This window comes from Sinocyclocheilus anshuiensis, unplaced genomic scaffold (assembly GCF_001515605.1).
Source record: "Sinocyclocheilus anshuiensis isolate Anshui unplaced genomic scaffold, SAMN03320099.WGS_v1.1 scaffold392, whole genome shotgun sequence".
Lineage (NCBI taxonomy): Eukaryota > Metazoa > Chordata > Actinopteri > Cypriniformes > Cyprinidae > Sinocyclocheilus > Sinocyclocheilus anshuiensis.
The window spans coordinates 3,761,408-3,773,922 of record NW_015557091.1 but is presented as its reverse complement, the minus strand read 5'-3'; the positions used below and the strand labels follow the sequence as shown (position 1 = coordinate 3,773,922).

At 37.0% G+C, this 12,515-nt stretch overlaps 1 protein-coding gene across 1 annotated transcript in view; it reads left to right on the top strand.

Moving 5' to 3' along the window:
- Positions 1 to 12,515, top strand: part of LOC107677268 (dihydropyrimidine dehydrogenase [NADP(+)]-like) — a 186,546-nt gene that overhangs the window by 124,324 nt on the left and 49,707 nt on the right. Inside the window, exon 16 of the mRNA XM_016472113.1 lies at positions 2,406 to 2,489. Coding sequence (XP_016327599.1) covers positions 2,406 to 2,489 — 84 coding nt within the window. The remainder of the gene's footprint in view (positions 1 to 2,405; positions 2,490 to 12,515) is intronic.

The window sequence follows — 12,515 nt, the reverse complement described above, 5'->3', positions numbered from 1 at the left end:
GATGGTACGACATCTTTAAAAAGACGCTTCTTTAAAAAGACGTTCCACCCGTGAAGCTCTTTTAGATGGAAATTGCTCTTTTAGTGTGCTGAAGTGCACAGGGGAGATGGCCGTCTGCAACACACACAGGGGTAGTGCAGCCTGTTGTGTGCAACCCACTCGACACGGGAAAACCACCGCCGCTGAAGCGCCGTACCACCAGCACGAGAGCCCACGAAGAGCGTGCTTGACTGTAGTTTTTACTACTGTAGAAGGTCAGGAGCAGAACGATAGAACCGCTCGGCTCCGAAGCGAAAAGCTGAATATGCGCTGCATCTGCTACCTACTTATACTCACGCTGTGATCAGCAGCAGCTGGATGCAATAATCGCATGCCAATGTGAATTGGCTCGTTTAGTTTACACTCGAAGTAGATTGGTCTCTCTAAGCGAGATCCCAATTAGTCGGTCATCCGACATGACATTGGGAGTGACCGACTGAAAGGGAACTGGAAACACTGGGAAACAGAGAACCAAAACACGTGCAGAACAAGGAGCAGAACGACACCATAACATTCAACATAAAAGTCCAAACAGTGCACAGAGAACATGTAACAACTACATAAATTAATAATCAAATGTAAAATAAAACAGCATAGTCTTCACTGTAAGAATTAAACTTTTTTGTTTCTTATTAAAGCTACAAAAGTCCTTCACTCAAGTGCAGTGTGAATTTGTCTTTTGTTGTTTGATTAATATTAAGCACACAGTCGCAGCAGGAAAATAGCCCGCTGTCACTTTAAGAGCCGCGCAGATCCAATTTACCATTACACACGTATTTTCATTCTCAACTCTCTACGTTCATTTATTACATGACCGACGAAGGTATACATGAATCACAATATCACACGAATTGACACATTTTTGCGTGTATTTGACCGTTTAGGCGCGCACCTTGAGCTAAAAAGATGACTTTACATGTCCATGTTCTGTTCCGTCTTCCTGAGGAGCAGCGCAAGTTCTCTTTCACGCTTTTGAAAACATGAATAAATATACTTCTATAAATCAAGCACGTCCCATTTTGCAAAAGTCACGTTACATGATTTTACTGATTTGCACGTGAAATTGGGCTTTTATGGAGGAACGAAAGCGCTGGAAAAGGGGGTGGAATGGGGCGCAATAATTGTTTTATCTCGATTACTGCATTTTCATAATCGTTGGAGGCCGAAATCGAAACTGTTTTTCGGTAAATTGCACAGCCCTAGCTGAACCTGAAGTGCATTGAAGATTTTTGTTTTGTTTCTTTATGTTTTATTATCCACCTTTTTCTTGTCGTAAAAATTTGTAATTTTTACAAATTTGCCATTTGTAAATTCTATGGGTCTGGCTTCCGGTCTCATCTGCGTCCACTCCGTCCAGCTATTTTTAGCTGAACAAAATAGTTCGTTTTGCTGCTTGATATTGAAAGTTGGTGTGTCTTATCATATTATTTTAATGTATTATCTTCATTATGAACACACTGGTTTGTAGTGCAAACAGTTTTACCGTTTACTGTTTATAGTCTCACCCATAGGCTGGCTTCCGCGTTGAAGAAAAAGGTGGATATGTTCTACAAGTTGGTGACAGAATGAAAATTCTGTCATCATTTACTCACTTTTATGTCATTTCAAACCTGCTTGGCTTTCTTTTTTCTGTTTAACACCAAAGGTGATATTTTGACTTTTTAACCATATTGGACCCCATTGACTTTAAGTGGATACAAAAAAAAAAAAATACAAAAAAAATTATCTCAAAGTCATATATGTTTGGAATGACATATGGGTGAGAAAGACCTGCTTCTTATTCACAAACCACATGTATTAGTTTGCTAATATAGTGCTGCAGCATCCCTGTTTAAACAAATTTCATTCTTTTTAATGCAAACACACTTATTTTTTCCTAAATTTGCCGTATTATAGATTATTTACAAAAAACAGTCTTTCTACAATTCATTTTTATTGCAATTAACTATTTAAAAGACAAGTTTGGGTTCATGTTGTGATCATAAGAGCAGTAATTGATGGAGATGTGCATGGGTGAACATATATCCAATTCATGTGCCTGGATCACAATGATGGAGCAATACGATACAGTTTCAGTAAAGTACACCAGAACATGCTAGTCTGCTGTATTCTATTTCTGGGGCATGTTGTCTAATTTGCATGAATCCTTAGTGAACAGTGTGCAAAAAAAAAACAACGCAGGCAGAGTATGCGATGCTAAAAGTGGACGCATTTTCATTTGAGTGAATTTCCTCCTATATATTATATATGTATGTGTCATGTGTGAGGGTTGCATATGAACATCCACAACTTGATTGTGATTCAAAGCTGAAAAATGCATTGAATTTATTTGTAAATAATCCGAGGCTTCTGCATCCATCTCACAGGAGTCTGGTGCTGATGCCCTGGAGCTGAATCTATCATGTCCTCATGGAATGGGGGAGAGGGGAATGGGGCTCGCCTGTGGGCAGGTAAATCCAACATTCAACACCTACGGTACACAGTCACCATGCATAGACACTGTCGGCTGTGAGGTACAGCAGTCACCGCAAATGCTTTTTAGGGTCTTATTTTGTTAAAAACCTAAAGCCGTATTTGTGTCAGAAAATCAGGTGAGTGACAATCAGGGAATTATATTAACTGTGGTGCCATGGTACAGTCATGTAAGAGATACATTATGTACAATGTCTAAAAATAATGTTATTTAGCATTATAGATGCCCAAAAACATGGCAACACCATTGTACGAATTGTTTGTTAGTGTTGATTGTTTTTTTCTGTCTATAATTGTTGATTAGTATGCCAGATGATGTTTGGCACCCTGAGGTATTTGTAGTCTGCTGTCACTCAGCAGGGAGAGAAAACGTGTTAGGAGACCATGAGCATGAGGCCTGCTGGGAAAGATGTGGCACTCTCAGTTTTGTACTTTTTGTGTTTTATTTTATGGATCTAGTAGAGCCATACAGTGGATCTGACAGTAAACACATGCTCTGTTCCAAAACCTAGTGAGCATTTTAAGGCATTTTTGAAGTCAAAATTTTTCAGTAAAAATATCTAAAAATGAATTTACTTGAGAAGACTGCATAACATAAGACACTCTTTTCATAGAGTGTATATTGTCTTGATACACTGACAATTTTTTCCCACTTGTTTTTTATTTGTTTATACTTAAAACAATTGAATCTTATGCAGTGTTGCTTCTCAAGTAAATGTATATACATTTTTATAAATTTACTGGAAAAAAGAAGAATAGAGCTACTTGAAACTCGTGAAAATTGGTGCAAATTAGACCAAATTAGGCCAAAATTTTAGGCCAAAAAGTATCGTTAAGAATAGCTAAGTAAATTAAAATGAATAATTTTGCCCAATATGTTTGTGTACCATGTATTTTTAAGAGTAAAGTTTAATATCTTTGAGGCTGTTGTATGTTTGTATACAACGTAAAGAAATATTTTTTTAAAGTTGTAGATAAAACAAAGATTATTAGAGTACATTTTACAAGAAATTACTATTTTAGTTATTTTACTTCAAAATTTCACATTTAATTCAGTGTGTTACTCGCCATTTCTTTGTATTTGTTTGTCAAATTTACTAGCAATTTCTAAGTGAAAATCGTTTCTACACTTTTTTTTCCCCCAGTGTATTTGAGTTGTTGCCAATGTAGCGTGCTCTAGATTAGTCACTTAAAAGTCACTTATTGGTCATGTGATGGTTATAATGCTGATTTAGTTGTCTGCTGAAATGCAGCTTGCTAACGTATGTTTTGGAACAGAGCTATAACCTGTGAATGGTGCCTTGAAACTAAATTGGGATTTTATTGTGTTTTTGGATTGGGAGCTGGTTTAAGCTTGAGTTCAGCTATTACACTGATATGGGCATGAACCTAATGTACCTAAATATCAGTTTAGGCAAACCCACATAAGACCTACACTGGTCCGTGTACAATTCTGTAAATATCTCATACTACAAGCACATAAAAAAAGACTTGTCTTCATGGATTTCGCAGTGATGTAGATTTTGATATTGCGTCTTTAATAAGGTATAGATTCATGTGCACTCACATGTGTATTCCTATGCGTACCGTTCCAAATTAGAGCACATTTCAGCACTTATGAATGGCTGATGAGACGCTGTCAACTTTGCCAAACCTGCATCAGTGCCTCTCCACGTTACCGTAACACTGATTCTGTCAAAGTGTTTAAATAACATTTTTTCATCACATTACATTCAACTGCGGAATTAGCCGAATTTAATAATCCACAAATAATCCCTTTTTGCGGTTCGTAAACAATTTTCATTCAAACGCATAACTCCATTATTCAAATCAAATGCATTGTGATTAAATGCCCATTGAGATTAAGTTGGTATTTTTTGTTGTTGTCATTTTTTGGGTTTCACACCAAAGCGTGGTGCCTATTACAGAGAAAAAACAGCGTCTTTGCTTATGATTACACTCTCAGCAACTGTGAAAATCGGAATAACATCCTGTCAACTGATGTATTTGATAGGAAAACATTGCATCTCTGCACCTTAGAGAACTTTATTCTCTGATATCATAATCTTTGTTTGGATTTCTGATGTGCAGTTGTAAAACAGTATAAAATGCTGTTAAAAGCTATGCATGAAAATATCTGGTTATTGCTCTGTTTTTTTTTTTTTTTTACGAGAAAGACATGTTTTAAGTCTCTAAAGCCTGAAACAGCACCTGTCATGGTCAAGAATGTGACATGAAAGCTTTTTCATTTAGATTTTCTGCTATCTTTGCTGAAAAATAAACTGCTTAGACCAGTTCAGACCAGTTTAAATCTGTGTATAGTCTGGTTTTATATGGGCATTTTTGGTCTGTTACTAGAACAAGTTGATTAAGCTTGATTAAGCCACTGGTAGTTAATAGTTAATAGTTAATAGCCACCAAAACTAGCATTAAACTTCCCAAAACATACTTTATACTGGTTAAATGGTTCCTATAATAATTTTGACCACATTTTAAAGGAAAGATGCAAATTCTGCAATTTACCCATGGAACCCAAAATTAGATATTTTGCGGAATGTTCATGCTGCCATTTTTCATACAGTCAATATGAATTGAAAAATGCTTTGGAAAAAAAAAATCATAAGTATCCATATAACTTGTGTGTTTCATTCAAGAAAAAATATGAGGCAATTTGTGTGTGTGAAGAACTGAACAATATTTGAGCTATTAATCACTAGAAATCTTCCTCTCACCATTAATTTAAATTTTAAGTCTGTCCGGAAGAAAGAAAAACTAATGGGTTTGGAAGGACATGAGTAAATGATTTTATTTTTGGTTGAACTATTCCTCCTATATGCTAAGTTTAAGGGTCCCAAGTCAGTCAAGAACAGCTTAAACCATGATTGACTATTATGTAGTACTTTCAGTACATTCTGGCTGAACATGATCACGCCGTGTTTTTTTCCTTTGGGTTTGGTACACTCACTTGAAGTTTTCTCATCAAAGTCGTTACACACGATCTGGCTGTGAAGGTCTGTCACATCAATTAAGCCCAGAGGTGAAGTACGTGACCTTGCGTATTACCGTTTCTGTTTGCCCGTATCAGGCCTGAATTAAATGCACGCCTCTTTATTCTGTTCACCTGACTATGTGTTATACCACAGGAAATAAACCTGCATGTTCCATCCGAACAAAGACAGAGTTATTTCCCTCCACCGTGGCTGTAAATTTGCAGTCATATCCATTGGGTTTGCTGTAGATTTTCCGCTGTAAGACAAAGAGCTAATCAAAGCCCGAGGGCAGGTATCTGCCAAGAGAACTAAAGAGACGCAATATCATTTAATCACTCCGTTTGGCACCTCGTCTACTCTCCTTGCCTGTGGAAAAGAAGAGGAAAAAAACATGAATTCAGCATTGTTTCTGACTGCATGACAAGAGATACAATTTGATTTTAATGGGATGTTAATATTCTCTCTCAATTGCTCTCATTTCAATTTGTTTTGCTATGAAACGGTCCCTATTTTCTCAAAGCTGTTTAACATTTAACTTGCAGCATATTAGAGATGTTTTTGTTTACATATGTTAAACATTAATGCTGGTAATTCCTGTTTACTGTTGATTAATGCTTTAAACATTAAGGGGCAAATTCACTAAGCAGTTGCGCAGTATTTCTGCCAAAAAAAAAAAAAGATTTGTTCACAAACTAGTTTAACATGTAAACACAAAACACCATGAGTGATTATAGATGACGTTTTTTTCACAAAATTTTATTTAAAGACATTATTTAATGCATTTAATACATTTAATAACTTTATTTAATATGTTTACAAAAGTTAAGCAGCAAATGGAATTTAAAAGAAATGTTACAAGTTTTTGTCTTGTGATGCAAGTATCCTTTAAAGTTCATCAATATTTTGTACATGGAAAAATATTATATCATGGCCAGAAAATAAGAATCAGTTTGCATGACTTATTAATTCATGACCTTGATTGAACAAAATTAAAACATGGCCACAAATTTTACTAAAATTAGGGAACAAATTAATAATTTGTGCGAAATAATTCTTAATTATTGGCTATCTTTATTTTTCCTCTTATGCATGGCATTTGTGGGGCTCTGTAATTTTGTCATGTCATATTAATTAATTTTATTTTAAACTATTTTTACTATTTTAGTGTACAGGATGTGTTTGGATGAGCTAATAAAGCCATTAACAAAGCACTTAATTTGAACAGTTCAGCTCATGCAGATCTAGCGGGTTAATATTTGAAAATATTGCTTATTATTTGATTATTTGAAACAATCATATTCTTCTAGATATGCATTTTTTTTAAAACATTGTAAGCACATTGCCAATATGTTGCTACCATCATATTTTTGTCAATATTCTGTTGAAATCGTTTTAATCATTGTGATGATCCATATATTTCATCTCATCCTCCAAATATTTCAGTAATTCGGTTGGCACAATTAATTTTTAACAATTTGTAATCACAGGAAAATAAATGTGAGATGGAAAGATCTCAGGGGTCACAGAGTTCTCGCTCAGGTTTGACTCAGCATCCTTCGGGATCTCATCTTTTTTTCACCTTCTGCCTTCAACACAGTTCCCCAGTTTCGCAAATTAAAACTCTCGTTCCCAGAGCTATTTTGAGCCTACCAAACAGGGCCGAATGACACCCGACTTCCATCATACCTCCTGCGAGACCCGGCAGCCCTTAACGAGAGTGCCCACCTTCCGTGACCTTGCGCTGTAAAATTAAAATTTCAGGTGTAAAGCTGCTATTATTCCTGCATTCCTCCCAGCATTCCCCTTCGCCCCCTCTCCTCACAGCCTGAGGGGGTTTCGGGACGCTTTCCATCTCTCTCTTTTTCTCTCCTTCTCTTCCAGTTGCAAAAGCGCTCCGGTTCCCTGCTTAACCTGCCCTGCAGTGACGGCACGGAAAATATATAAAGAATCCAGCGCACCCCCTCCTTTAATTTCACACAAGGCCTCCCCCCAACCTTTAACCACGCGGCCACCTGCCAAACCGGTGCTGCCGGAGTCACCGTGCAATTCACTCAGCCCTTATTGCAGCTCACGAGTCGATTTTCATCTCTGAATGCTCTTCAGCGGTTTCGAAAGCCCTCCGTCTGCAAGGCATGCCACCTTTTTAAACCGCTCACGACTGCTGCGGTAGGTCCGCTGCGCTTCCAGACCCGTGGAAAGCACCTCTCCATGTGAAACGGGGTGGCGATGGGTCATAGACTCACTGCCGAAAGCAGGCCAGCTACACAGGTGCGCTGTTTCTCCATCAAAGTGTGTAATACTGTGTACAGCAAACTGCTTAGAGGGAAAAAGTGTCCCTGCTCCAGACTCCCTGGCCCACAGACAGCGGCTCTCACCCCCATCTGGCCTGTAATAAGCTGTCACGGGAAGCCCTCAGAGGGAGCGGTGGTCTCCGGTGCGAGAGCAGAGTACTTACAGGCAGCATCTGTTTGGTGGCTGGTGTCTGGCTGCGGGCCACGACCCCTGTGCCTCGTACTGTGGCTGGCGTAATGCAATTTCCCATGACCCTTTGGGAGGAAGGCCTGTCCTGCTTCCTGTAAGTCTGTTGTTGTTGTTTCCTTCAAATACTACCAACATTTGGCTTGTAGAAAAAAACCTTCCCTCAGGACCCAGGGCTCGGTTGCGGCTCGACCAGGCGGGTGCCACTCACTCAGCCTTCAGTGTTGGCAGGCAACTCTGAATTTGCATTAAAGAAATTATGAATATTCGTAGGAATAGTGACAGTCATGCATTTTTAATATTAGTTTAAATACACTAACGTTCAAAGATTTTTGGTCAGTATGATAGTAAGACATTCTGTATTTTTATACAGTTTTTACTGTATTTTTGATTAAATAAATGCAGCCTTGATGAACACTTGTTAGAATGTTGACAGTTGCACATTTTTTATATATTAATATTACCATGTGCTGTTTGTATTTGTATGTTGTACTTTTTTCTGTTTGTCTGTATTCGGATAAAACCAGGTGGAACGTCGTACAGTTACTTGATAAGACCGTTATGAATATCTTTTATTAATCACTGAACAAAAACACGACTGAACTAATTCAATGCGCACAATTTCATTACGCAGAACTCTTTAAGTGAGTCTTTTTTTGAACTTCACTAAACAAATGTGCGTGTGCCACGCAAACCAGCAAAAGATATAGAAGTAAACATGTAGGCCTAGTAGAAAATGTATCTGTATCTTAGATGATTATTAGCCTTCTATTGAGAGAGTGCTGGTTTGGTTTTTGAGAGACTGAGATGCGCAAAGCGACTGTTTGATTGGTGAGCACGCTGTGTTTATTCCATTCATTCGTGTATCATATGGTAGCCTAAGGTTTAAATCATTGACTTTTAAATATACACAAATAATAGAACATGTATGATGTATTATTTTAGTTGATATTACTCTTGCCAAGCTCTGATTTCTGAGAGATGCACGGAGAGGCAACAGCAATGCGGTTTTTGTTATGCGCTATTTTCATTCATAAAGTTTACATTCATTCACTTCACACACTCATTATTGCGTGTCTTTAGAGGTCTGTGTATAATATTGCACTGATCCCCTGGCTCACCTGTTATCTAGCAAACACCAGACTGTGCCAGCCTCAGCCGAATATTATTCCTTATTAGAATTATTCCTTATCCGTTATTCGTTTTTGAAGCCATTATCCGTGCCATTCCGAATAAGGTATTCGGCTTCGCGCACACCCCTAATTATTACATTACATATTTTAATTTTACATGCAACATAGATAAAGTCATAGAAAGTAACAGCTACACGCAATATTGTAATCCTAAAATTCACGTCGTATTTGCAAACTCTGTGCATGCATTATGGTTAATGCATGCTCAAGTAGTCGATTGTTTCTGACAGCGCTGACTAGTGGTTGAACTAGTCGATCACTCGACTACTGGACTAGTCTATGCAAGCTCTAGTTTGTACAAATACATGCTGATAGATTTTGTAAAAATGTTGACAATAGTGGAATTTTTGTATTCAAACATTTACGTAGTCGAACCGTGTAAGAATGTAGACATTCACACTTTTTTGTTAATACAAATGCATACAGTTCATAGTTGTAAGAATGTTTACAATTACACATTTTAATAAGTGCAAATACATGCTGTATGTAATTTTAAGAATGTTGACAGTCATCATTTTTTCATTCGTCCAAATATGAACAGGATAGCAGTATTTATTCAAATATAACAAATGCATGATTGTCAACATTTCAACGCCAAATTAGTGAAAACAGTCGTTCCTTGTTAGTATGAATACATTCTACATTTTTTATATATTTGTACAAACTTATGCTGTTTAAATTTAAAAGAATGCTGATAATCATGCATCTTTTTGTTTTAGCGTGTAAGAATCTTTTGCACAAGTACAAATAAGCACAGTTCATACTTGAACACATTGTCTGATTAGTAAGAATACGTACTGTTTGCATTGGTAAGAAAGGTTAACAGTCGCTGGTCTTGTATCATTGGGTAGTTGATATGCTAATGAAATAACAAAACAATGAATATTTGTATGTCAGGACCATTTAAATGTACTAGTGAAGACAAAAGGTTGATTAAAAGGCGAAAAAGAGTTGATGACCGATTGCAGAACCTAAAATACAGAGAAGCTTGTTACCCATGTATAGTATGTTTCCTACAAGTTTTTGAAGTATTTTTTTTTTTTTTGCCAATTTCTGTCTGTCTATTTTTTTTCTTTGCTGTGTTGTCTTGCCACTTTTGTTCTTACAACTTTTTTTTAGCCTGGAGTTCAGGATTCGCTATATCAACCAGTGAATCTCTCCAGCAACCCGCCAGCGCTATCAGACATCTCTCAGGAGCCCAGATATTACCCCTCCTGCTCTGGCAGACGGCTCGGAGTGGACAGGTTGAACCTAACACTCCAACCTTGTTTATGCCCTGTTTAAGTCTTGAATAAATCAGGACAAATTGCCATGGATGGTGCTCACTGCTGGGTCGAGTGCGTAAATCCAATATTTTCATACAAAAAATTCTGGGAATGAGTTTATCATCTTAAATGGCATAACCTTTCCTGTTCCTTCTCTTTTAGTGCTTTTCGAATGCATTTTCGATACTTTTGGGTGCAAATATAACCTGACTTCATGTGTATCTCAGGTAAAATACACACCCAAGGACGCACCAGATCCCACAGTGCTGTTTTTTTTTTCGCTCTTCGTTTTTGTACTGTGCTGAATCACTCAGCATGCCTTAGAAATGGAAAGGAAATAGTCAGTATCTGTATTTATGTTCTACTGTTAGTGTTATCTGTATGCACCAAGGGTCTGAGAGTAACGCAATTTCAATTCTCTGTGTGTATGTGCTGTACATGTGGAAGAATTGACAATAAAGCAGACTTGAACTTGAACTTGAACACGAAGATAGTGGATGCAAAGAAGAAAGATGACAAAGAATAAAAACAATTATATAAGTAATATAATAATAATTGTATGTATCATCTCCTTTATTTAATATATTGTAAAATATATTTACATAATTTATTAGAACAAAATAGGATTTTTGCTTATTTTTTAAAGAATTTAATAATACTTTTATTTAGTAAAAATGCATTAAATTCTAAAATGACAGTAAGGACATTTATAATGTTATAAAAGATTTCTATACTTAAGAAATGTGGTCTTATGAACTTTCTATTCGCCAAAGAATCCTGAAAAAAAAAAGTAGCACGATTTAGACAAAAATATTAAGCTGCACTTTTTTGAACATTGATAGTATTAAGAAATATTATTTTAATTTGTATATTTAAATGAAAACAGTTATTTTAAATTGTAATAATTAAAAATTATATTGTATTGTTTATGTACAGTATAATACATATTACTACATATTATTTTTATTATATATATATATATATAATTGTACATTTTATAAAATCACTGCGATATAAAGGCAGTTCTCAGACTTTTTTACCATACTTTGTGATTGGTTTCTGATTTAATCTTATAAGAACTAGCTGCATCCAGATAGGAAATAATCCAATTAATGATCATATCATTATGAATGCTTTGATTTTTAAACATTGTCTAAGTTGCAGTTGTGATTTTACTTTAAACGTGTTAGGGAGACATGCAACCATTCTTTCAGATACCAAACCCTCTTCTCTCACTCTCACTCTCTCTCTCTCTCCAGCAGATCCCACAGCGACGTTTTTTTTGCTCTTCGTTTTTGTGCTGCGCTGAATCACTCAGCATGCCTTAGAAATGGAAAGGAAATAGTCAGGAGGAGATGTGTTTTTCTGTGGGCTTCTGTATTCTTACAAATCAATTCTGGCTAATGGTTTTAAAAATCAAATGCTAACCTTTTCCTGTGCAGGGAGTGACCTTAGAACTCAGCTTTGCACGTACAGCTCGTACATCACACTTCTTTATAGAGACGGACAGACCCATTGCTCAAGGGAATGTATGCCAGCCGTTATTGGATATGTCAAAACAGAGACCTATTTCCTGTGAAAGAAAAGAGAGACTGAGAAGGACAGGGATGAGAAAAGGAACGGAGGCTGTACTGAATGAAAGCTTCATGTCGGGTTTACAGTCTTTTAAAGCATCCCGACTGATCCGACATCAGACTTCACTGCTTGAATTAAACCATGTCAGTTTTACCTCATAGGGGTATAAAGGGTTTAATGCGGTTGTGTGTCTTTATTTGAGGCCTGCATTGTTTGGCAAACAGTAACAGCTCCCAGCTCCAACAACAGCAACAGGAGCGAGGCACTGAATGAACTGTACCAGCACATCAGTGAGCAGCAGACAGCCCACCCTGATGCTTTTCTCATCTTGGCTGGGGATTTCAACCACGCAGACTTAAAGAGTGTGTTCCCAAAAATACACCAACACATAGACTTTCCAACACGGGGAAACAACATTCTAGACTTTGTTTACACCACACAGAGAGGAGCTTACAAGGCCCTCCCCCTCCCCCACCTCGGTGCCTCAGACCACATCACTGTCA